Source organism: Erpetoichthys calabaricus, chromosome 14 (genome assembly GCF_900747795.2).
Source record: "Erpetoichthys calabaricus chromosome 14, fErpCal1.3, whole genome shotgun sequence".
NCBI classification, from domain to species: Eukaryota; Metazoa; Chordata; class Cladistia; order Polypteriformes; family Polypteridae; genus Erpetoichthys; species Erpetoichthys calabaricus.
Window position 1 is genome coordinate 60,307,789 of NC_041407.2, and position 27,248 is coordinate 60,335,036.

Here is a 27,248-nt window from a genome sequence, read left to right on the forward strand (position 1 = left end):
TACACGCAGCCCATACTTTTCTAGCCTGCTTAAGGTTTTATCCAGATTGGCCATGTGCTCCTTGTCATCTCGCCCTGTGACCAGGATGTCATCCAGGTAACACTGTACCCCTGGTAATTCACTAAGGATCTGATCCATGGCACGCTGAAATAACGCTGGTGCTGAAGTAATTCCAAAGGGTAAATGACAATAACGGTACAGCCCTTTATGTGTTGTTATGGTGAGGTACTTTTGTGAGTCCTCATCTACATGCATTTGCAAGTATGCTTGGCTGAGGTCTATTTTACTAAATTTGTTTCCCCCAGCTAATCCAGCAAAAATATCTTCAATCACAGGAAGGGGGTATTGCTCAGCTATGAGTACAGGGTTAACTGTTACCTTAAAGTCCCCACATAATCGTACAGATCCATCAGACTTGACCACCGGAACCACAGGTGTGGCCCACTCAGAATGAGAAACAGGGTCTAGGACTCCTAGTTTGACAAGCCGGTCAATGTCCACCTCCACCTTAGGTCTTAAAGCGTAAGGAACACTCCTTGCCTTTAAAAATCTTGGCTGACAATTTTGTTGCACCCGGAGTGTCACTTTAATCCCTGTTATACTCCCCAGTTCCTCTTGGAATACAGCTTGGTGCTTTCTCAGGACCAAATTCAACTCGGACTGTTCAACAGACACAGCATTCACTTTGGTCCAATCCAACTGTACTTTTTCTAGCCACGATCTGCCCATCAGAGCTGGATAATCACCTTTTACAATATATACAGGCAATTTGGTTCTTTGCCCATTTAGTTCAACCTGAACCTTTGTTTTACCCATCATAGGCACACTCTCCCCAGTGTATGTCTTTATTATGATCCTAGGGTGTTTCAGTGGAAGGTGATTTAATTTTTTCTTAAACAGTTTCTCTGATATTAGGCAGACCGCTGCTCCAGTATCCACCTCCATCTTCACAGGGTGCCCTTCCAGCATGGCAGTAATAGTATATGCTGCTGAGCCTCTGTTTTTATTCAGTGTTTTAATTAGTAGCTCAGCCTCAGAATCAGTCTCACTGTCAGTTTTATTTTCTTTCTGTACCACGTGCAAATTTTTCTTTTTATAAGACCAGGATGCCTTTTTATCTTTCCCTGTTTCCCCCTTGTCTGTGCCTTCCTTTCTCTTTGCTCTACATGCACGCTCCACGTGCCCTTTTTTTTTTACAGCTACGGCATATGAGTTCTTTTGCCCAGCAATTCGCTGGATGGTGATCCATCTTTCCACATCTGTAACACTGTTTGGTGCCCCCTGTTTGTTTGTTTGAGTCTGCTTGCACTCTGTGTACTCTAGCAGCTGCCCCTAACTGCTGTGCTTCTTTAGCAGCCAGCTCCATAGACACGGCTATCTCAATCGCTTTCTGCAATGTGAGGTTGGCGTCAGTGAGTAACCGCTTCTGAAGGCCCTCATTTCTCAATCCGCACACTAGCCTGTCCCGTAAAGCGTCATCCAAATTAGCACCAAATTCACAATATTCTGTAAGTTTCTTGAGTACCGCTACATATTGAGCAACAGACTCGCCTTCTTCCTGGTTCCGTTTGTGAAATCTAAATCTTTCAGCTATTAATAACGGCTTAGGCGAAAAATGTGAGTCCAGAATCTTTGCAATATCATCAAATGACTTGTCACCGGGTTTTCCTGGCCGTACCAAACTTCTCAGTAGACTAAATGTCTTTGCCCCGATAACGCTAAGAAATGTCAGCACTTTCAAGTCATCGTCAATGGCGTTGGCTTTCACAAAAAACTCAAATCGCTCTGTATAATCGCCCCATTGCTCAACTGAATCATCGAATGGCCCGAAATGTCCCGTTATCATTGCCATTTTATCCCTTGTGCTTATCTTCAGTGAATGACTAAGAAATGTTACCACAGAAATAGAAAAAAAAAACTTGCAGCTTTTCTCTTTCCTCTCCAGCGGAAAAAAAAAAAACTTACTTTACACGTTGCGTAGCCATAGCGGTGCACTTTTAAATCCGTCGCATCCTCGTCGCCAGTGTTATATCTATGGACAATAATATTGTACCAATAAAAAGGAAGAAGATGGAGACAGGTTCAAGGTAATAAACTTTAACAGGTCCTTTTTTTAGATTACACGTTACACAGTCTTATATTTTATGTCACTTCCTTTAAGCTCCCCAATACCCATAATTCCATATCACTATGGAATCTCCAAAGGTCCAGACTACAATATACTACAGGCAGGAACACCTCCGGGTCAGGGGGCATAAAAGGACTCTGGGAAAGCCCAGACATTGAGCTGAGCTGGGTGGAAGGGTGGCGAAGTGTCTGGGAGAGGAGGATTGGTATTTGTGCTTGATTTTTGAATTATTGTATGTGTAGTGCGGAGTGGAGGGTGCTTTGTGCACAGTATTATTATAAAATAAAGAAGTCTTGGACTTTTACCTGGTGTTTGGCGTGGTACGTGAGGGTTCAAGAGGTCGATAAAGGCCTCTACTGCTACACTAGGATTACCCATGTACTCATTTCTTCTGTTGATAACCCTTCAGGACAAATTTCTTCATTAAGATGTGGACATAATAAGTTTTCTTTAATTGGGAAATTAAAGTGAGGAAAATGTAAACATTTATAAGAGCTGAGAGCGCAGGAACTGTGTCTGACAAAAGCATTCACATGAATGAGAGGTGAGAGGACCATAGGCTGTTAACCTGAAATGGTTGAGAGGAGGGCAGGACTTGATAAAATCTCTTGGCAATAGTCTTGTCTCGCGGGACTTGAAAAAATCTCTTGGAAATAGTCTCATCTTGTCTCAAGATTTTTTTTATAATATAGAGATTTCATTTTTTTATGTTTTATTGTTCAGCGCTTTATGACTTTTGTCTGTTATAGGCATTTTATAAATAAATTTTTACTTCACTTACTCTACTTTAAGCCTGCCTCCGTGGAAATAAATAATAATAATAATAATAAATTTAAGCTGTCAGTTTAAGATTACTATTGAGAATTCATGTTCTAATGATTTGCCAGCTGCTTCACATAAGTAATCGTACTTTGTTATTGCTTCTTCCTGGGTACTACCTGGAATTTGTCACTGAATTTGTCAGTAATAATTACTCATGACTGGAGGTTGTATCCCAATCCTTTCCATATCATTATGAAATGTAACGTTTGGCACATTTTAGTTGTTATAATAATGAACATTGGATTGATATAAAAAAAATGCATCGAATGGCACAAATGTTGCAATTATGTGTTCTGTTTCAGGAGTTCCTCCAAATGTGTCTCTCTGTGATTATGCTCTTCCATTAATGGATTACATGCCTCATGCAAATGATAAATGGAAACAAATGTTTGGACAATGTGGTTGTTTTAAAACACTATCCATATACATTTTCTTTTTGACTGAATATCATGTGCATGGGTGATGCCCTCTCTGACAGTGCCTGACTTGCCCCTAATGCCACCTGGATAGGCCTGTGTTCCCAACAGTCCTGAACTGGATAATGTGGTTACAAAATGAATGAGTGGTTGGATGCATAACTGTATTCATGTTCATTACAATCAGAGAATAAACAAATTCATTGTTCAAGTTTATAAAGTATATGGTAATGTAGAAAATTACATTATGTCTGTCATTTCAATTACCACTTTTAAATGTACAAAACTACATTTATTGGATTTTGGAAACCTAAGGACTCAGTTTAAGTGAAAACCTTGACAGCTTTTATAATGTATCCGGATGTGGTATTGGGACAACTTAGCTATTAGATAAACAAACAAGCTGGATGGACTGGATGGTATCTTTTCTCTTTGTAAGTCTTTCTAAGGTGCTACAGATGTTATTTTCTCCATGCATTCTGTTGACTGGAGTCTTTGTTTTCTTCTCCTCTGTTACCATTTACAAACCTGCCTGTACCTCAGTTATAATGTTAGTAGATTTTACATTATCATGATTTTCTTATCCTAATCTTTGATAACCTTTTGTTTACTCTTGTATTCTGTTTAAACCAGTTTTTGTGTTTATGTATGTAATATTGTGTGCTTTATCAAATTACTCTTAATGCATATACTGTACTTGTAAATAGGTGTAAGGACTCTGAGCCTGTACTCAATGAAGAGTTCTATACAATATTGCATTGCATTGAATTAAACCCTCCACTGAGCCACATTTGGAGCAGCAGGTGTCCAAGACTATGTTAGATATCCCATAGGTCACCATTTGGTGGATCCGGTGTTTTTCAACAAGATCTGACCCCGTGTTACACATTGGAACAAGTGAAGAAAGTTTTCAATGAGAATCAGATGAATATACTGGAGTGGCCTGGAAACTCTCCTGATCTGAATCCAACTGAAACTTTGTGGTCTGTTTGTAAGCAATAACTTCTTGGAATGGACTGCACAACTATGGAGAAGATGATTTAGACTCTAATACAAGTTTGGTACAAAGATCCCAAAATCCTCTAAAACTGTTAAAAATGGTGGATTCCAGGCCAAATTGCATCCAGATACTTTCAAGAGTCAAGGAGATCATATCATGTACTAATGTGAGTATATTAATATTATTCATAATAAAAAATTGAGCAAAACTGATTTTTGTTGTTTTCAGAGTTTGTTTCAATTAATTTTCACAAGGGTGTATCTCTGTAGATCTATGTACTGTCCCTTGCTCCCATAACTTTAAACTCTCATGCAAACTTGCCTCTGTTTATCCTTTAGTTATGTTTGTTTGTATGTGACTGGGATATTACTAATTAGGAACACACAGTACTCAGAAGATAGGCTGGTTATGTAAAACAATGCGAGCGAAGATCTCTCACAAATACTACAGCAGCCCAAGATGCAATATGTGTACATTAGCATAATAAAGCAGCACTTGATTCCTTCCAGCTATGAAGTTTTACTGATAATTTTAGTTTTAAAATATTTGAGCTTTACTGAAGACTTGAATTCTCATCAAAATATTTGCGATTCCATGGATTTTTAACTGAGTTTTAACTTAAGCTAGTCATGGGAGGAATTTTGGATTATTCTGGAATTTATTAAATAAACAGCAATGATTTCCAGTTATTGTTATGAAGTTCCCCATTTTCTGAACCCACCTTTTTATGTGGTGCAGGGAGCTGAGTTCTCAAGGCATTGGATGGACATTACAGGAACCTAATTTAATGGAAAAGCCAGTCTATGACTGGCACACGTATGTACACATTCATTGTAACTAACAAAAAGCCAATATTTAGAGTTGGCATTTAGCACCCACTGCGGTGGGATGGCACCCTGCCCAGGATTGGTTCCTGCCTTGTGCCCTGTGTTGGCTGGGATTGGCTCCAGCAGACCCCCGTGACCCTGTAGTTAGGAATATAGCGGGTTGGAAAATGGATGGATGGATTTAGCACCCATGTGCTAAAAAGTGATGTGGAAGGAAACTCACAAGGACAGAGAGACTACTTTGAAAATCAAACCCTGGAGCTGTGAGATAGCAAAGGAAATTGCTGTGCTTCTGCTGTCCAACATGACCCTACATTCATTACTCATCTTGTTTAAATCACAGCACAATTTTTAACATAAGAATATACCAAGCCTTAATGTGTTTTCATTTGAAACACCCTTGGTGTATCACATAACATGGATAAAGTGTAGCAATTTTAGTTAATGTACCATACATATTTTTGGCTAATTGAGAAAATCAAATCAAAATAAATGGTGTCTCTTCACTCGGGCATAAGGGGCAAGAGACCATGTGGTTCCCTTCATTTTTATGAGTTACATTAGACAATGCAGAAATTAGTTGGTAAATAAAATATTGTTCATTTTAATAATTCTAGAAAATCAACCCAATTATTTGGTTTAATAATTCTGATTGTTTACAGGTTATCAGACATAGCTGTCTAAGTTAACCAAAAGTCAAGATGCTGTAACATGGTCTATTTTCTATCATAATGTCATCTGTTAACTCTATTTTTTCTCTTTATAACAAAATGATCTAGTATAATAAGAAAAACAAACTTCTGTGTAAAATGAATATCTAAGTAAAAATAAACAGTAGCTTTTCCATCAATTAATATCACATTTAATTGTTTTTCAAGATATTAATTTATCCATATGGGATTATAGGAATATGTTAAAACCTAAACCCCTGAATGTGATTCTTTTTAAGATGAACCAAAAACAATTCCTGTCATACACTAAAGTTAATTTTATGTTATTACTGAGTTGTTTATTAATTATTCTAAGTAAACTTTGTATGATTAATTTTACAGTACATCACTGAGTAGCTTTTTTCCAGTGATGGTGTACCTAGTTTAAATATCAAAGGAAAAACCTTAGTGAGCAAGTTTCAAGAAACAGAAAAGAGATATATTTGTATACAATTTTTCAATAAAACAATTGATTTGAGTACATAAATGGACAGTTGCCAACATACAATGCATAATAAAAATCTAAAAAGTAAGCACAGCAACTTATTTTTAATGGCTATTATAAAATAATTCAGAGTATTTTAGGAGTTTTATATACGAGGCATAGATCGTTGGGTAAAGATCGTGAGCTCCAAATCATTGCAGATGATTTTCATCTTCTTCAATTCTTCCTGGAAATCTAAACCTAGGATATAAAGTTAATATGTAAATTATAAAAAAATCAATGACGCATTAGTATGTTCTGTACATTAATTTTCAACATGTTATCGTACTTTGAATTCAAGTAGTTGTTTAAGTACTACACCTGTTAAGTAAGGTAAACATTAATTTATCTTGCAAATCTTATTCTAATTGAGAGAACTGAAATGAATATAACTATGAAAAAGATTAATTTAAGCCATCCAATACATCATATTTCATTAACATTTCTTTCTTTTAAATATCTTTACTAAAACATCTAGTATTTATTTAAAGAGCTTCTGTATCTATCTATCTATCTATCTATCTATCTATCTATCTATCTATCTATCTATCTATCTATCTATCTATCTATCTATCTATCTATCTATCTATCTATCTATCTATAAAAGAATCATTCATTATCTTTACTTTACCTGGTAAATCAAGACTTTCTGGAAACTGAGAGAGTGCCAACTTTAAATATTGTTCCATTTCAGATTTAAGTTTGCATATGACATAGTCCTAAAATAAAGGTGTTCGTTACACAAAAAAAGAAAAAAAACATATTAATTAAAAAAAATTAGGCTTAATTTTGCTAAATTAATTCAAACTTTTAATATAAAATGTCTGATAAATTAATTTCAAACATTAAAGAGGCTACCGACACCTTCAATGAGTCTTACAAATCTATAATTTTCATTTTTCACTTCAAAAAATTAATGAGTAAGTCTAATAACTGCAACACAGTTTTAACTGAATTAAATACTTTTACTTTGAATTTTTCAGAAAATGATTAGAACTGATTACAGAATTATTCATCCCTATACTGTATATTCAAATCAGCTTAATAAAGGACAGGATTTTCAAGGTTGTAGGGTTTGGGGTCCAGTCCAACAAATTTCCACAAAATGATTTTATTATTTTGATGTATTTATACCCACATTTTTGGTCAATTTTGGGCCTAGGATTATATTAATATTTGTTATTTTTTATTATAAACTCAAAATATATTTTACAGAAAACTACACAATACATATAAAAGTAAAATAATAAAATAAATAATAAGGAGGAGAACAGTAAAGGTTAAGCTTTAAATAAAATATGTTATACATAACTAAAAATCTCAAAGTAGTCATTCTGGTATTTTACAAAGTGCCAACCCTGAATGAGGAAAAGCTTGGTTTTAGGGCCATTGAGTAGTTAATACTAGAAAAGTAGTAAAACATTTCAACTGCATAGATGATCAGGGCCGATGAGAGGCCTGCGGTGGTGCTGTAGAATTGAACAGTATTGTGCTACTTGAATTGGTCAAGGCAATATTCTGGTTTCTATCAATGAATGAACATACTTGCAGCTTTCCATACTAAAAAGTTGTACAAGTTTTAAAACAGAATGTATTGTAGTTGCCGGGTTGGGAGAAGAAAATGCCATTCTTTACATATTATCATCTTTGAAGGAATACTCAAGCTGTTCTATATTTCAGGCAGGTAAAAATTGTATTAATAAAGTATAAATAGAGAACATTCAGGGCTCTTATCAGATAAGCAATACCACTCCGAATTAAGATAAGGTTCTGTTGTTAACCCAATTTCCTTTTTTATCTGCATTACAGAGGCATGTCAGCCAGAATATGAGTGACCTGACTTCCTAGCCAGTCCAGGAAGTGCACTGTCCCTTCCAGGTGTCCCCTATAAAACCAAGACAACCAGCAGAAGTGGGCGTTCAGTTCAGATCCTTGACTGAGAGAGACAGAACTCCTACTAAGAAGCAGCACTCCAACACTGTTGATTTGCAGCACTGCTATGCCTTTTCAATAAATGAGGTTTACCTGAGCAGTACCCCAACTCTTTGTGCTTGTTACAGGGTATATATAACCCTGTTAAATATTATGCACAGAATATTCATCAGAAAACTTCAGTCTTTAGAGTACAGTATGTACAGCACTACCCTGAATATCAAGACTATAACTAAAGTGTCATCATATAATACTTTTACCAGTTTTGAGTAACAGTTATAGGACATATTTTCTACAAACCTTCAATTTTGTAAACTCATGAAGCATTTCATTCTTTGCATTTTCAAACATTAGATCTTTTAATTCTTCCAGTCTTTTTGTGAACATTGTTAGCACCTTTGTCATAAACTTGGAACCTGTTATATTTCTGGCATCTAAAAATAGAATAAGATAAAATTAGAGATCTCTATTGTTACATGAATTGTGAGAGCATAGTGAAATTCTTGTGGTGATGTAAACTTAGGGTAAATAAATAAGACTACAGACGGTACATACATACATACATAAATAAGAGTTAAAAAAGTAACATACAGTACAAATACACATAAACCAGCAGGTTGGAGTTTTACTAACATTAGAAATAACATAAGAACAATCTAGACCAGAACTGGACCTTCAACTCAGCAGTGCTTATCAGTATAATCCACTTATTTTTCCAAGACCTATTGTCTGTCACTCTATCTGGCATCTTATTCCAAGAGTTTATGGTTCTCTGTGTGAGGAAAAATTTCGGTATGTTTTTAACAACTCTTAACAACTTTCCAGATGTGTCCCTGTGTTTTTGTTGAACTCATTTTAAAGTAACCATCTCAATCTGCTGTACTAATTCCCTTCATAATTTTAAATACTTCAATCATGTCTCCTCTTAATCTCCTTTTGCTTAAATTGAACAGGCTCAGCTCTTTTAATCTTTCCTCATAATTCATCCCCTGCAGTCGTGGAATCAGCCAAATTGCTAATCTATGCACTTTTTCAAGAACTTCTATGTCTTTTTTGTAGCCTGGGGACCAAAACTGCACACAGTACTCCAGATGTGGCCTCACCAGTGCATTACAATGCTTAAGCATAAACTCATTTGACTTGTACTCCACACGTCGTGCTATGTAACCTAACATTCCGACAGCCTCCTTAATGGCTTCTGAACACTATCTGGAAGTTGATAGTGGCAAATTCACTACGACTTCTAGATCCCTTTCATTTGATGCACTTTCAATTTTCAGACCTCCCATTGTGTATTCAAATTTTTATAATAATTTTTGCTTCCTGTGTGTAATACTTTACATTTACTTACATTAAATGTTATCTACCACAAAACTGACCTAGTTCTTTCAGACTCTCTGTAATGATTCAACAGATTCAGGATTATTTGCCAATCCACCTAACTTGGCATCATCTGCAAACTTAAGCAGGTTGTTGTTTATATTCCTAACTAAATCATTTATGCTTTTTATTTTCAGTTCTCTTCTTTACAGTCCTTTGCACTTCACACACTGTGCACAAATCACAACAAATATAACTCACAGTCTTTCTTTCTTTCTTTCTTTCTTTCTTTCTTTCTTTCTTTCTTTCTTTCTTTCTGTCTTTCTTTCTGTCTTTCTTTCTGTCTTTCTTATCCTCTGTATTGCCATTCTCTTCCACCCGACTCCAGCTTCCTGAATGGAGTGAGGCAGCCCCTTTTATATTGCAGATGAATGTGCCTCAGGTGCTCCCTGATGACCTTCCTGCAGCACTTCCTGGTGTGGCGGAAGTGCTGCATGGGAACCCGGACGCACTCTGGATGTACCTGCTTCTTGGTCTGGCAGCACTTCCTGGTGTGACGGAAGTGCTGCATACCATGGCTTCTGATCCATCCAGGTGCCCCCTAGTGGTGGCCATGGGTCCCCACAAGGTTGAGCTTCCAAGCTCTGTTCCCGTGGCCCCAACACCCACCAGGATGGCTGCCTTCTCGTGTTCCAGGGGAGGTACTGCTCCTCTCACTGTCCTTCGATCTTCCAGGCGTCCCGACTGGGCATGAGCTCCAGATGTCCACCAGAATATATATTTATTTATATATTAGGGCGCTTCGCCCCCTGCTCGCTTCGCTCGCCAACCCCCGTGTTTGGTTTTCCGGATACACACTTTTAAGATTTTTTTTTCTTTGAATTGTTGCTATTTCATTAATTTCACTTTTATTTCAGAACTTCTGTAAAAACAATATTTGTAATCTTGCGAGTCCCAATATGCTGAATCTTTTTAATGAGGTCAGGATAGGTTTCTCTGTTTGGAATTTCAGCACAGACAAGACGATCTACATCATCAGCATTTAATAATTTTTTTTTACAAAGTAAAAAAGTAACTACATGGTGGCGCAGTGGGTAGCGCTGCTGCCTTGCAGTTGGGAGACCTGGGGACCTGGGTTCGCTTCCCGGGTCCTCCCTGCGTGGAGTTTGCATGTTCTCCCCGTGTCTGCGTGGGTTTCCTCCGGGCGCTCTGGTTTCCTTCCACAGTCCAAAGACATGCTGGTTAGGTGGATTGGCGATTCTAAATTGGCCCTAGTGTGTGCTTGGTGTTTGTGTGTGTCCTGCGGTGGGTTGGCACCCTGCCCGGGATTGGTTCCTGCCTTGTGCCCTGTGTTGGCTGGGATTGGCTCCAGCAGACCCCCGTGACCCTGTGTTTGGATTCAGCGGGTTGGAAAATGGATGGATGGAAAAAAGTAACTAGAGTTCTGCATTGGACTCCTGTCTGTAAAGTCGTGCTATTTTCCTCTCACAGTTCCAAAAGTACATGGGGTTACCAAGGTGATACCCCAGCTTTTGTCTAGGTTTTTGTACAAGGGCTAGACAGAACGTTTTTGACTCCTGGGGTAAATGTAGCTTTTTAAATAAGCAGACATCCATCCAGACAGATAAATATATATATACTAAAAAAGTAACCAATAAATGCATGTGCGGTAAACTCCATTTTTGAAATTCTCAAGATTCTTTATTTGTCACATGCATAGTTATACAGGACAACACGCAGTGAAGTGCATCCTGATCCGCTTATCAAAAACTGTGCAAAGTTAGAAGAATATCAGTTAAATTAACAAAAAGCCATAGATTGAAAGATAACAGTATAGTAGAACATAATAAATAAGTACAATTATGTGAATAAAGCAGAATTAAGTGTTAAGGTGCAATAGTGTAGTAATTGTTGTGCAAAACCAAAGTTAGACTGGTGCATAGTTAAATGAGGCAGTTTGTTTGTTTACGCTACTGAGATCTTTACTTTCTTTTTTTTTATATTTTCTAATTTTCCTACTTTCATATCCTTTAACTTTTTCCTCATGTGTATAGTGCCGTTTTTTTTTTTTGTTTTGTTTTTTTTGAGACTTTCTAATTTCACTGGTTTCATAGTCTCTAACCTGCTCTGCATGTGTTTAGCGTCAACATTTGTAAACATCTTTATGAAGTTCTAGTTTGTCATTTTACTCATTGTCTTTTAATTCTGAGCCGTACAGTACAATACATAGAACAGAATAAATCCTCAATACAATATAAAAATAAAAATTCTAGAAGTACGGAGTAGAATTTCACATTAGATGATATCACGTAATATGATTTGGATTTGTTTTAAGTCCTGGAGACCTCATTCATCAAGCTGACTCCCCCTTTTTGCCATTCCACATCTGAAATAGCGCTAATCCGATGAAAGAACCCCTCATTCCCACGTCCCCATTCATCAGGGATGACTTTACATTAGGCAGGCAATCTACAATTTAAAGAGATTGTTATTTTCTTGTGAATTGTTACATATGCATTATTTTCACTTTTACTTTAAAACCTTTTGTAAAACCAATACTTGTTTCTTTATTTCGTGCCCAGCGCGTGTTTACATCTCTTTCTTCCCAGACGTATAATACTGCTCGTGTTGCGAAGGGTGTTCAGCTGAAGGTACGCTAAGGATACGCCTTTGTATCATTTGCTGTCTTTTTGCTGCTTGCTAGCTGCCACTTCTGCCTGTCGCATGTTGTTGTTTTAGGAGCTCAGAGCACATGATGCTTGCCTGCCAAAAGCAATCCAACAACTGCTAGCTTAGAGGTCTGTTGACTTGTTTTAAATGATGGCTCACTGCCTGGTCTCGCGTGACTTTGTAAAAGCAATACCTGTCTTTTATATCTGGCCCCGGGCGTGTTTGAATTCTTTCTTGCAGGATGTATAACGCTGCTCGCGTTCGTTTGGGGTAGCTGCCGTCGCGCTGCCCTTCGATTTTTTTAAAGCCTGTACAGCTGCTGTCCGTTTTGCTACGGCCCTGGGACAATCTCTTGGCACCAAGTCTCATGTTTACGGTCCCCGCGAGACGCACCGTGGCAAGTCTCCTTGGTCTCGCGGGTCTTTTAAATGTCTTTTGAGATTATCACGTATCGTAGCCTTGCATTTGCTTTCCATTCCAGGATTTCCTTTTATATATAGAGATATATATATATATATATTTAAAACAGCAGCAACCCTAAGGGACACAAATTTTAACATCACCAAATTCAGATAAGATTCCTCACACCATAACCATTTCCTTCCTGTGTTTTAGATAGATAGATAGATAGATAGATAGATAGATAGATAGATAGATAGATAGATAGATAGATAGATAGATAGATAGATAGATAGATAGATAGATAGATAGATAGATAGATACTTTATTAATCCCAATGGGAAATTCACATTTAACTAATTCTGCACCCATCTACACACTACAACTTTAACTCCTACTTCTTTTAGTTTGATACCCAACCTTTCAAGTGGCACCTTATCAAATGCATTCTGAAACTCAAGACAAATAATACTGTATGCACCACTTTTGTTGCTTCTTCATAGAATTCCAACATGTTAGTAAAATATGACCACCCTCATCTGAACCCATGCTGACTGTTCAGTAAATCTCCTGTTCTTGCCATGTGTTGCTCTGTCTTTTTCTTAATAATTCCTTCCATTTATTTACCTGTGGTGCACATTAAGCTTACCGGCCTTCAGTTATTTTCATCTGCCTGATCACCCTTTTTATATAACAGGAAAATATATCCTGTTTTTTAGTCCTTCAGAATTTCCCCAGTGAGTTGCTAAAAATAATTGTCAAGGGTTTATATAATATTTCATTAACCTCCTTAAGCACTTAAGGATAAATATGATCTGTTCCCGGTGATTTCCTTGATTTTAGCCTATTTAATCTGAACAGTACTTCTCCCTTTACAATTTCCAAATCACTCAGTAACTATTTTGTAGTTATTCCTTCTTACCGAGGGAGGTTCTCCACTTCCTCACATGTGAAGACTTGAGAAAAATGCAAGTTTTGAGCATCTGCTATTTTACTGTCTGTATTTTTTTAATTCCCCTTTACTATTCCTGACATACTTCAACCCCTCCTTGACTGTTCTTTTAGCCTTAAAATATAGAAAGAATTTATTTGGGTCATCTTTCGCCTTATCTGCTATACTTCTTACTAGCAGCCTTTTAGCTTCCCTAATATCCTTCTTAATATTTGTCCTCGTGTTCTCATATGACATACAATTCACATTGGAGTTATTAGTCTTATTCAGCTGTTTTCCTTTGCAGCATTTTTTTCAACTCTTTATTAACCCACTAAAGAGTTTTCTTTTTTTTAAATTTCTACTAATTCCAAATTTTTACCTGTCCTGCATTTTATATAAAATGTTTTTGAGCTTGTTCCAATGCTCCTTGATAGTCTGCACACTTAAAAGCTTATCCCATTCCATCCTCCTTAGAATTTGTCACAACTGCTCAAAATTTGCCCTACCAAAGTCAAATTTAACTGTTTTGGGTTTTGCATTTGTGCTCTTCCAAAACACTGAGAGCTGTATTATATTATGGTCACTTGACCTTAGCAGTTCACGCACCTCTAAGCCCTGAATTATTTAGTGATTATTACAAAATGCTAAATCTAGACTGTCACCCCCCACACTGGTTCTTTAACATACTGTGTTAAACAAATAGTTGCTAATTATGTCTAAAAACTCCTGCTCTCGTACTTCACTATTAACAAAGTTAGCCCAAGTAACACTCAAATAGCTAAAGTCCCCTATGATTATAACATCCCCCTACAAACTCCTTTTAATATTATTAAAAAGATGCTCATTGAAAATACTTCTCATCGAAATGTCTGCATTTGGTGGTCTGTAACACACTCTTAAAATAAGACCTCTTTCCCAAATGCTTTTCAAATCAATCCAGATGTCCTCAGTAAGATGGGGCTCATCATCAAACTCAAGAAACATTTAAATTGCATTTTACATAAACAGCAACCCCTCCTTTTGTTTTGTCTATCCTTCCTAAAAAAATGTGTACCCATGTATCTTTTGTTATTTAGCCAGATTTCTATTATTGCCACAATATCATAATTATGTTTATAATTATTATTATGTAATTATATAATAACTAGCCAACCCGTTACGCCGCATAATTATGTATTGATGGGTGAACACTTGCTGAACGACACAGTTGTCCAAATGGGGTGGGTTTGTGGATACCACTGTGAGCGAATGAAAAGATGGACCTCTGGAGAGAGCAACATACAATTGTCCGTGACTGAAAGCGGGATCGTCTGTGACGATGGAGGCCACGCTGGTGAAAGTTACTTCGTCGGTAGGGATAAGTTTCAGCACTTGTTCATTAAGGTGCAGCGAGTCTTCGTTGTTGATGCTTAATATAGCTTGCATACTGAGTTGTTCCGGAGTCACAGTTGAGAAACACTTTTTTAATGTCTTTTAAGCACAGGGAAAAAAATTAACATGTGAAACATCCATAATGTAATAAGCCACCAAGAAAAGTAACATTGCAACAATGCACGCTACGATCCGATCGCTGTAAACAGAAGTGAAAACAAAATCGAGGCCGGTGCATTCTTTAACTGCCTTGTAGCGCAATGGTAGTGCTGCTGTTTTGCAGTAAGGAGACTGTGGAAGATTTTGGGTTCGCTTCCCGGATTCTCCCTGTGTGGATAGCGCTTTGAATACTGAAAACACCGGTATATCAATGTAATGAAGTATTATTATTCTTATGCGTCCAGCGCTCTCTCTCTCCCGCGTGTGTGTGTTGCTCGCTCTCTCTCGCTCGCTGCACGTGTTCCTGCAGGCATACCAGTAAGTGAATGAAAAGATGGAACTCTGGAGAGAGCAACATACAACTGTCCGTGACTGAAAACTGGTTTTGGCAGATACATGCACATCTTTTTGAAAGTTTGGCCCTGTGACTTATTAATTGTCATCGCAAAGGCAAATCTAACAGGAAATTGTCTTCGTGTTAAAGTAAAAGGCAAATTATCCGTGACAAACTGTTTTACACGCTGCATACCAACCGCGGCATAGTATACGCCGCATAATCACGCCACTTTTTTAATGTTTTTTAAGCAGAGGGAAAAAATGAACATTTGCAAAATCCGTAACGCCGCTTTCAGTAAGTACAATGCACACGCGTTTAATTTGTCAGCCACTTTTTGCCAGCAGTCTTTTCTGGTTTGGGCTGCTTTTGCAGTGTTACCGCTTGTGCATATTAAATCTTGAAATCCTTCGAGTAACTAATTAACTAACTAACACCCACCCAGTTTGTGAGAAAAAAATGTGCCCGTTCTTTCATCATTTTGTTGCAGCCTATCAAAGACTTGCTGATCATGTTTTCTAGACTCAATATACAGTGGAACCTCGGTTCACAACCATAATTCCTTCCAAACCTCTGGTCGTAAACCGATTTGGTCGTGAACCGAAGCAATTTCCCCCATAGGATTGCATGTAAATACAATTAATCCATTCCAGACCTTACAAACTGTATGTAAATATATTTTTTTAAAGATTTTTAAGCACAAATATAGTTAATTATTACACCATAGAATGCACAGTGTAATAGTAAAAACATTGAATAACACTGACATAAACACCCAGGCTCCCTGCTCAGCTGCATGGCATGTGCAGTGCATGCGCAGGCTCTCTCTCTCAGCAGCACGCGAGCCTCCCCAGCCCCCCCTCTCTCTCTCAGCAGCACGTGAGCCTCCCCAGCCCCCCCCTCTCTCTCTCTCTCAGCAGCACGCGAGCCCCCTCCCCCTCTCTCAGCAGCACGGGAGCCCCCTCCCCCTCTCTCAGCAGCACGCGAGCCTCCCCAGCCCCCCCTCTCTCTCTCTCAGCAGCACGTAAGCCCCCTCCCCCTCTCTCAGCAGAACGCGAGCCTCCCCAGCCCTCCCCCCCCTCTCTCTCTCTCTCAGCAGCACGCGAGCCCCCACCCCCTCTGTCTCTCTGCTTCGGGCATTTTTCCCCTGTGTAGTGTGTGAGCGAGTGAGGAGAGAGAGAGAAAGAGAGCAAGCCGGTACGTTAGAGTGAGCGAGAGCAGGCTCGAAGGCAATGTGTTCCTGTGGTATAGCGGGTCCATAGCTCCCCTTCAAAAGGCCATTTTTAATCAGGCGACTGACAGTAGTGGAGTCAGGCACAGAGAAGGTCAGCTGCAGAGAGAGCGTCTCGACTGTTGCAGGGTCTGAAGCAGGTGAGACACTAATGAAAAAGAGGCACAGGGCTTATTGGTTTTTAAAGACGGCTTCCTTCATTGTGTTTTAACTTCAGTTTTAAAGGATTGAGCGGCTTTCTCTTGCGCTGCCTGTGTGTGCCTCTGTCTCTCTCTGGCGTTGCCTCTGTGTATGTGTGTGTGTGTGTGTGCGCTGCCTGTGTGTGCGCAGCTCTCTCTATCGCGCTGCCTGTGTGTGCCTCTGTCTCTCTCTGGCACTGCCTCTGTGTGAACCAAGGTTCCACTGAGGTTGACTAATGAAAAGTCAGCGTGGCTCAGAGCTGCAAGTGTACTGTGGCACAGACAAACAGAAATGACGGCATGTTTCCCTTGGCGTCACGTCCGAGTTGGTGGGCGTGGCTCTGTGATTCTTTCGTCGTATCCAATTTTCTAAGAGTTGGTGGGCGTGGCTCCTTCCTGCGTGCGCCATTGGCGTCTTACTTGTCGGCGGTTTAGTGAATCCACGCCCCTTCCGCCGTGCTTTCCATGGTCGGCTACTTGTCTTCTGGCTTAGTGAATTATATAATAATTATATGCCTTAACTTCAACCCACTATGAAATCGCTGTTATACGTAACTGTTCAATGCTATGTTGTTGGTTATTTACTTATATATATACTTACAGACTTGACGATTTCATCTACCACACAGCTACCGCTTTCTACCTCGCCACGCCTCAGCAATTCTAATTTTCAATACAAGTAACAGAACAGGTGCAAATAGAAAATAACTTTTTCAACACACTCAGCTACTTTTCTGTGCAGTGGAAAAAAGCAAACAATCTTTCTAAATAGAAAAAAAGGTTTAAAAATTACAGCATGGCTCCATTGTGGCAGCCAAAAACAGTTTTAAAGGGTACAAGTTCCCTATTATTTTGGTTCTCACCCAGAGGTCTTTAGCCTCCTCAGGAAAAAGAGCCTTTGCTAAGCTTTTTTGAGTATGAAGGTCGTGTTGACTGACCATGAATGGTTGTCGGTGATGTGGACAACCAGGAACTTGAAGCTGCTAACTGTCTGCACATGGGAGCCATTAATGTGGTGAGGAGCGTTACTGCCTTTGTTGTTTCTGAAGTCAACAATGTTCTCTTTTGTTTTGTCGACAATCAGTGAGAGGTTGTTGTTGGTCTTTTACCTGCCTCCTGTAGACAGTATCATCATTGTCACCGATGAGGCCAATCACAGTGGTGTCATCCGCGAATCTGATGATGCTTTTGCCCTCATACTTTGATGCACAATCATAAGTGAACAGCAGTGGGTTGAGGCAACAGCCTTGCAAAATACCGATGTTGTTGAACAGCATGGAGAAATTATTTTTGCCAGTCCTCACTGGCTGGGGTCTATTGGTCAGGAAGTAAAACAAACACCCACAAATGGAACTGCTCAAATCAAGATCTCTGAGCTCTAGTACCAGCCTGGAGGGCACAATTGTGTTGATAGTGGAGTTATAGTCAATGAACATCATCCTGGCATAGAGGTATTTATTTTCTAGATGTCCCAGAGAAGTGTGCTGGGCAAGGGAGATGGCATTATCCACCCATCTATAACGCTGGTATGCAAACTGTAGCAGATCAAGGGGAGCAGGAATGCTGTGGTTAATACGGTCCATGACCAGTTTCTCCAGACACTACATCACAATGGAGGTTACCATGATGGGCTGATAGTCTTTTAGACAGGAAATTATTTGGCAGTGACAGGCACATACCTTTTGGATGCAGGACATGAAGTCACCTGGGCTGTCAGCTTTTCTGAGTTTAACACTAAACGGTAACGCTAAACACTGTGACACTCACCACTCACAGTGAGCATCAAAACAAGTGAAGAAGTCTTTCAGCTTCTCCAGAAGCAAGGTGGGGGAATGCACAGCAGGTGAGATTTTGTAGTCTGTGATTGCCTGCAGACCTTTCTACAGTCAATGCATCTCACTCCAGCTGGCAGACAAAATCATATTCCCATCTGTGGAGAAACTGTCTAGGAATAGTAACTCCCCCCAGTCCTCTTGCTCTTGTTTTATAGGAGAGTACCATGGTCCGGCCACAGCAGATAGCTCCTCCTGGAGAAGGACAACAATCGCGGAACTGGACACTTCGCCCCATTGTGCTCAGCTGAGGGAGGGGCAATGTAATGGACGGCCAGCAGCTCAACCCGGCCGGGACGCCTCTGGAATGGAAGGATGGGGGAAGGCACTGTTACAAGCTCTTGTAACATTCTGTTCCATTTGAATTAAAAACAGCAGTCCAGTCCTTTAGACACATGTGAATAGTGTTGTTCACCCTGGGCTTCTTGTTAAGGTAGGAGCGTGCAGTATAGGTAGGCACTAGTAATGAGTGAACCCTGCTGAATTTGCTTCGCCTTGAGTTCAGTGTAATCATGGCAATGTTAATGAATATGTTATTACACATATCATATAAGATTCCTTAGGCTTGTGATTTTCCTCTTCAAGGTACCTTCTGCAGTGTTAAAAAAAACAGCAGTCTTCAAGGCTGTGGGCTTCCACCACCTGAATACATCCACTATCTGAACACCATTGCCCTGTTCATTGTCTCTATTGCTTTATTTAAGATTTCAAATATCTCTGGACCACTTTTACCAAGTTTCACAGACCTCTTTTTTGTAGAGTTGAAGAAACATCACTTACTGCAGGCATTGCAAAACTGGGGTTAAGCGTTAGGTTGTGCCAACTCAAGAACTAAATAGAAATCAGTCCTACTGTTGCTGTACAGTCACAACACCTTAATCATGGCTCCCTTACAACTGCAGAGCTGCAGTAAATAAAAGATGCAAGCAGTACAGTATGTCTCAAAATGTATTATAAAATCTAAGTGGAATTGTCGGTCTCACATTTCCATTAACAAATAGGAAGATAACAGTTCAATGAATTTTAAAATGTTGAGCAGGTTTAAAATGGATGGATTGATAAGATATTTAAAATAAAAAGCCAAAAATGTAAATAGGATCTTTGTACTGCCCAGAATAAGGCAAACATAGTCTGCATGACAAAGTCATGGTCCCAAAGTTTTTAATTAGTGGACACCATTAAAATTTATAGAAATCAAGTTAAACTTGAGCATGCTGTCCTCGATGTAAAGCACTGAGAAAAGTCAGTTCACTCATTTTGCTCACATGTAGCAACATCAATTATGACAGTTGTCTCTTTTCACCAAATAAATATTTACTTACCTTCGTAAACAGGAGCCAGTTCTTTCTGAATGGATAGATCAAGAGAATTGTACATGTTTTTCTTTCTTTCAATTATTTCTTTTTCCAAAGATGCAATTACACCTTTAAACTGATAAGGAAACACAGGATAATTCTGTTTAAAGCTGCATGTATACATATGAGTATGTATTACATATAAGTAAATAATAATGTACGCTTGCATGCAAAAAGGATGAATGTACTACCTGAGATTTAATAAACACAAGACGTAATGGAGTAATTTTGTCAGACGTATTAGGAACATTAGTCAGAAGTACATTCAGAGCTCCTTTAATAGTATTCCTTGTACCATGATACACACTGTAATGTAGAAAAAAATTAAATGGCTGTAACATTGAAATAGGAAAATCCTTACCCATTACTTCAAAAAATGTATACAATAAAAACAGTCGTTCCAAATGTACACAATGAATAGTGCGTAATTTTAATATATTTTCATTTAACAGACATTTTCTGAAAGATTTTGCTACATTAAACTACAGTTTTAAAGACAAATTTTGTATTTACATTTACTTCCTTGGCTGATGCTTTTATCCAAGGGGACTTACAACATTTGGGATACAATTGGTTCCGTTTCTTTTGTTTTTCCAATTGGAGAACAGGCAGGTGAAGTGACTGGCTCACAGTCACACAGCGTCAGTAGAGTTAAAAGTCCAAAGTCTTAACCACTACATCACACTGCTTGCCTATAGCACACAGCTTCACATTTCATCAAACCTCTTTAAATGTTTTGTATTAGGTGAAAACAAGTTGTAAAGCTAATACAATGAAATAAACCAGCATAATATATTACATATTAAAAAACTTAATAGCATACCGGAAAGTGGTGTTAAAACTCTCATCTACAAACTTGTAGAGAGGTGAGGCCAATTTACTGTTTAGATCATGGACTTCTCCATTTTTAGACTTGTAAGTTCCATCATTTCTGACCAAAGCGCTTACTGTTTTATGGTAACCACGATAATCTTTTTTTCTTTTCTGTTTAAAAACAAATGCATAGTCTATTTTAATAAAACTCCTTGGGAAAAAAATATTAACTTCTCCTATTAACTGAACCTTTTCTTCTTTCAGTGCCTTATGTAGTGTATCCATTTGACAGCATTTACTGTATCAACTTTTGTTTCACTGCTTACCACACAATTCCTTAGTTAATCGCGTATAATCATATCTAACATTAAAATATGTAATCATAAAATAAGAACTTAATTCATGAAGTAAATACACACTGAATCACAAAAATAATGTAGAATCAACACAAAGGAATTTAACTTAAACTTAAACAATAACCTTAAACCTGAACTTTTAACAAAATGCTTGAGCATGTACAACCTGAATTATAATGCAATCCTAAAATTAAGTTGAAAAGAAGGCAATAAGAAAACGAGGCCAATGCATCATAAGCACCTACAAAAATAACAGCAAAAACAAAAGTTAAGTTTAAGAAAATTGAAAAATTAGTCACAGATCCTCCAACACATATCAATTGATGACATTTTCACATCACATGAATTGCAATCTGCTGTGTATGAAATGTATTGAGCCTTTTTGTACTCCGTTTTTAACTCCACTGTCAAGTGCTGTTAAAGAGCACATATTCAATGTGATCTGCTGACACATATGTGATATGAGGTCCATGGCGAAGCTTGGGTTTTAAATAAATAATTGCTTCCCGGAGCATGCAGGCTCCGGTTGGTTGCAAGCGTGTGCTCGCTCTGTGGTTGTCTGGGGTGCTTAGCTAATCTCGCACTCACATGCAAATGTGGGCGGATAAGTTAGGTGCCTCATTCACACCTCGAAGTACGTAGATTAACACAATCAGGAAGGGTAATGGGAAGTCTGTATGGCAGAGAGGGCGAACAAATGATCAACAAAGAAACAGAAAGTGAGAACTGTGAGAGCTGTATCAGGTGCTGAAGTAGAATGTGCCACCAGCAAGTAAGCAAGCAGGCCAGCCAGTCAGCTGGGTAGCCAGTGAGTGAGAAGCGAGTCCTGCAGGAGGGCAAAGGATCGGTGCTCGAGAAGCAGATCGTCCGTGTTGATGTGGGGTGTGATGTTGGTGGAGTCCTTCTCAAGGATCGGAGGTACACCATGGGAGTGAGAAGGAAGACTAGAGGACAACTGACCCCAAGCAGTCTGGCAGAAGCATACAGAGACAGCCGAGACAAAGGTCTGTATAGAGGACTGTGTATCCACCAGCTGTGTGTGCAAAGAGTGAACCAGGAAGACAGAGAGGGGATTGAACTGGGCTCAGCATGGATTAGCGGAGGAACATCAAGGACCTAATGACTGAGTTGTCTTTGAGTTGGATTTGAACAAAAACAATGACACTTTTGCTGAATATGTCTTCATCTGCCCGGCTCATCTTGGTACATGACTATTGATGGTTATGGGTTCAAGAGGCTCCTTGAAGCACCAGGGTGTCTGGAGCCAACCCTGACCGTCACAAGATGCAATTGCATTCCGTTATCATTATTACTTTTGAACATTACTTACTGTTACAAAACTATTTAATGAAGAAAAAAGTAATAACTGACTGCTGGATAAAGTTTGTAAAAATGTAAAATGCTTCAACTTTCATATCAGTTAACTTAGTTGTTGAATGTTTATGCGCACATTATCTAACTTGTTGAACTTATCTGTGTTATGGTACTTTGCTTTAGTACAAAAACTGCTGTCTTTATATTGATATTTTTGTAATGTGGTAAGGTGAATATTTTTGGCCAACAAAATGTAGGATCTTTAAATTTTGAATGTATACAGTTTACAGTTGATCTCTTTTGGAGACTTCATGAGTTAAAATCTAATCACTGTTTTAAACTCAACTCTGGAGTCTTTCATTTTCTTCATTATTACCTGTAATTATTTTCACAGAGTTTCAAGGTACAGTAGCTATTTCAGTTGAGAAAGACAGAAGTTTTGTTCTGCTCACTAATCATGGCAGCAGAGAGTGGCGACAGGATACACGCTCATTAGCACATTCTAGTAAGAATTTCACTGTACCCTAAACCTGTAACAATAATGATCCTATAAACTCTACCTACTTGAGTTCACATTTTGTTATTCAGCCAGCAATTGTTCCCCTGAACTTACTTAATTTTTTTATTCATGACAGAAAACATATCCTCAGACCAATGCCACGTCAGTAATTAACCTAATCTAATTTAACTTTTCTTTGAGAACCTGTGAGATCAATAAGTATCCACAAGAAAACCCCATGATCATACAGGTATCAGGTACAAACTCCACACAAGGTAAAAGAGCTGTGATTCAAACCCAGCATGCTAGAAAGTACGAGGAAGCAACATGACCCCACTGCACTGCTATGCTGTATTTCATTATCACATTATCAGTTTATTCAATGAAGCGAGAGTGCAACTGTAAAATTTGTTTCTCTTTTCCAGTTGTTTAAATGTGAATAAGAAATGTCCTTAGTCAACATTAAGTATATATATCTGTTTTCAGGCTGACTTATTTATTTGTATCCTGAAGCCTATATCCAGTGCTACCTTTAGTGTCATGGAGGTTCCCATGAATCTCACTCCACTTCAAGACAAATTCCTTTATGATGGTACAGTAAAATCACATTTGTAGGCAAAAACACATAAAAAGCATCACTTACAGGCTTTAAAATGTTTTCAGCATTCTCCAGACACTCTTTGGTTGCTGTCTTTACACCTTTATTCAGCTCAATTTCGAGGTTTGTTTTACATGAATCAAAAACTTTCTCCAGTCTCTGAAGTTCTTTAGTGAGGTTTCCACTCATTTCTTTGAAGATTTTCATATTTGTTTTACCCTGAAACAGTACATCTAGTCAGTTATTCATTTGCATGTAAACAGTCAGTTTTTGTGGATTGTAGCAAAGGTGTGTAAGAATCTGAACCTACATTAATATATTTTTTACTTTAGTACATTTAACTTTTATTACAATTGTTTATTTTAGTGTACTTATAGTCAAAATAAAGACAGTTGAGGATTCAGTTTGTTCTCTTCATGAAGATACTCATCCTCATACTGCTGCTTTAAAAATAGAAACTCAACAGAAAATGAAATGAGATATACTGCTTCTCTGAGTGCATAGTCTTGATTCAGCTTCATCTGATTACCATTTGTTTGGACTGCTGACCAGCCATCAAAACACAGGAACTCCAAAACTTTCAGAAAATTGGTACAAGTTCATTTAAGTACATTGAGACTAAGTACTAAAGTGATTTTTCTACTGTGTTCTAAAAACGTTCAGAATTCCATTCTCATTTATATTTGAATGTCTTTTAAAATGTACTGTATACAAAATTACTGTACCTCATCCTTGGCATTTTTTTGTGGGACGTTAAGAAAGGATGTTATCCCTGATACTTCAGTCACATAGTTTTCTACATCTTTCTGTATCTGGGTGACATAAAGATCCATCAGGTGTTTTTCCAACCGTGGAAATTCTATGAAGAATAAAATAAGCAAAAGTATTTCTTAGTGAAAGTAAACTTGCAACTCAGTACAAAGTGTATTTAAAATAGTTAAGGAAATAGCATAAATTCCATTTATATTTCATCAACAATCCAATTCATTGACAATTTTTAAAAAATTTGTTTCAGTATATTTTTTCAAAATACTTAGAAAAACATTATTAAATAGTACAACTTCAGCAGCAATAATAAAGTATTTCTATTACATAAAAAAAATCCTGGGACGAGATGAGACTTTTTCAGAGAGATAATTTCAAGTCCTGCGAGATGAGACTTTGTGCCAAGAGATTTAACCACACCCACAGTCCACTCATCTCTCATTCAGGTGAATGCTATTGTCAGACACAGTTCCTGTATTCTCAGCTCTTATAAATATTTACATTTTCCTCATTTTAATACAAGACATACAATCTATTTGTTTCCTTCAATGCAGTCCTTTTCTGGACAATAATTTTATATGTTCTAGCTGAAACATCAACGACTAAGTGAAGAAGAAAGGGCGGCGTGTCGAAAAGAGGCCCAAAAGCGTTGGAGAGAAAAGAATTCAAAAAAGAACAATAATAATCTAAGTACAAATTCCGAAAATAAGGAAAGTTATAATCAGCCTGGACCAAGTGGAATTGAAAACCTAACATGTCCAAGCCGGGGCAAAAATAAAAGACAAAGAGTAGAAAAGAAAGTAGAACATCGTAAAGAGGTTCAAAAATGTTGGGTTATGAAAGGTTAGAGATTATGAAAGTACTAAAATTCTAACGTCTCAAAAAATGGATTGTTAATGCTAATGCAATCTTTACTAACGGAAATTATTACTTGGTGAAATAACTGAGGTTGGCGCAGTGGTAGCGCTGCTGCCTTGCAGTTAGGAGACCCAGGTTCGCTTCCCGGTTCTTCCCTTCGTGGAGTTTGCATGTTCTCCCCGTGTCTGCATGGATTTCCTCTGGGTGCTCCGGTTTCCTCCCACAGTCCAAAGACATGCAAGTTAGGTGGATTGGCGATCCTAAATTGTCCCTAGTGTGTACTTGGTGTGTGGGTGTGTGTGTGTGTGCCCTGCGGTGGGCTGGCGCCCTGCCCGGGGTTTGTTTCCTGCCTTGCGCCCTGTGTTGGCTGGGATTGGCTCCTGTGACCCTGTAGTTAGGATATAGCGGGTTGGATAATGGATGGATGGATGAAATAACGGAACAGCAAAAAGAGATTGAATATATGGACATAGGTGATATGACAGAAGTATGTAGATATTGCTCGGCTTTAAAGTTTAAGTCAGAGACTTGTAGATCGTCTAATTCATGTAATCATCAGGGAAAAGTAGTGTTTCTTCCCAATGAAGAGGTGTATCTGCGAGAAATAAAAGATTTGTTATTTGGTGAAAGTGAAATCCACAAACACTACAGGCAAAATAGCCAAATCTACAATAATCTGTTTGTGTTCGCATCATTCAATGCTCAAAAAACGTAGATTTACAAGTTATGAGAATCTGTGGTCCCGCAGCAATTAAAGCTACTACAGTTTAATTTCAAAGAAACCACCATTCAGTCAGGTTTATATTTATGATCACGGCAGAGCCCCCTAGTAATTGATAAAATCTATTTATGGTGCACAATGTAAATGTTTCATCCACATCTCTAAAACTATTGTTGAAAGATCTAAACTACAATTTTAAGATTACTCATTTTAATCATACCAAAATAATATGCTTGTACCTATTAGTGTATTAAATATAGGTGAACCTTGTATTCATGTTAAACACTATATAGAAATGTTTGCTTTTTACTGGGTTTCCTGTCTTTCCTTTAAGCTTCAGTCAGTCATACCTGTTTCATCCTTATTCAAAACTGGATTTTTCTCATTTCTGTACTGTTCTGAACTCACTGTGAACACTTCAATGAAATCCTCCTGAAACAGCACGTTAGGACCAAGCACTTTCTGTAGAGAAAATACTGTATATAATTAACAACTGGAACATCTAAATTCAATTTTCTCAAATTAAGTCACGTATGTGCATTATATGTACCAGATCACTGCATGACAATATCAGAACAACAATCAGAGTTAGATCCACATATACTTAATAATTGTAGACCCATTTCAAATTCACCCCTTCTCTGTAAAGTGCTTGAAAAAGTCACCAATCAGCTTTAGTCTCACCATACAAATCACAATTTATTTGAGAAATTCCAGTCTGGCCTCCACAGTGGTCATTGTACAGAAACAGCACTAACACATGTTGTAAAACAACATTTTGATATCCTCTGGTGAAAGAAATTCCAGTGTAAGTATATTGTTAGATTTAAGCACATCATTTAATACCACTGACCATTCTAATTTTACTACCCTGGCTTGAAAATGACATCAGGCTGTCAGGAAGTTTTCTTGTAAGATTTAGTTCTTATTTATCAAATCGATACCAGTACATACAGAAATGTGCTGACAGTACTCCACAACACAGAAGTGAGATATGGTGTCCCATGGGGCTCAGTACTGGGACCTTTACTGTTTTCCCTTTTACATGCTTCCACTGGGATCTATCATTAGCCGGACATTTAAAGCACACATTACAAAATTGTCCAAAACACATTATTTCAATCTTAAAAATTTTTGAAAATGAAGACATTTTCTAAATTTGCAGGATACTGAGGAATTAATTATTCCATTTATTTTTTGCAGGATTGACTGCTGCAATGC

The 27,248-nt window shown here is 38.1% G+C and overlaps 1 protein-coding gene and 1 long non-coding RNA gene across 5 annotated transcripts in view; one reads left to right on the plus strand and one right to left on the minus strand.

The window, feature by feature from the left end:
* The window catches only part of LOC127525850 (uncharacterized), a 121,993-nt gene extending 115,593 nt beyond the window's left edge, over window positions 1-6,400 (plus strand). Inside the window, exon 2 of the long non-coding RNA XR_007933424.1 lies at window positions 6,220-6,400. This is a non-coding gene — a long non-coding RNA (uncharacterized LOC127525850). The remainder of the gene's footprint in view (window positions 1-6,219) is intronic.
* The window catches only part of LOC114665275 (nuclear GTPase SLIP-GC-like), a 170,475-nt gene that overhangs the window by 115,916 nt on the left and 27,311 nt on the right, over window positions 1-27,248 (minus strand). Inside the window, exons 11-19 of one of the 4 annotated variants that reach the window (XM_051918741.1) lie at window positions 26,378-26,489; window positions 24,409-24,542; window positions 23,729-23,902; window positions 20,927-21,087; window positions 20,295-20,409; window positions 20,071-20,179; window positions 8,620-8,753; window positions 7,019-7,106; window positions 5,770-6,582 (exon numbers count right to left, since the gene is read on the minus strand). In XM_051918741.1, the coding sequence (XP_051774701.1) occupies window positions 6,494-6,582; window positions 7,019-7,106; window positions 8,620-8,753; window positions 20,071-20,179; window positions 20,295-20,409; window positions 20,927-21,087; window positions 23,729-23,902; window positions 24,409-24,542; window positions 26,378-26,489 (1,116 nt within the window). In that variant the 3' untranslated portion in view covers window positions 5,770-6,493. Of the gene's footprint in view, window positions 1-5,769; window positions 6,583-7,018; window positions 7,107-8,619; window positions 8,754-20,070; window positions 20,180-20,294; window positions 20,410-20,926; window positions 21,088-23,728; window positions 23,903-24,408; window positions 24,543-26,377; window positions 26,490-27,248 lie in introns of those variants that run through there. The other 3 variants (XM_051918743.1, XM_051918740.1, XM_051918742.1) reach the window with 3 other exon arrangements.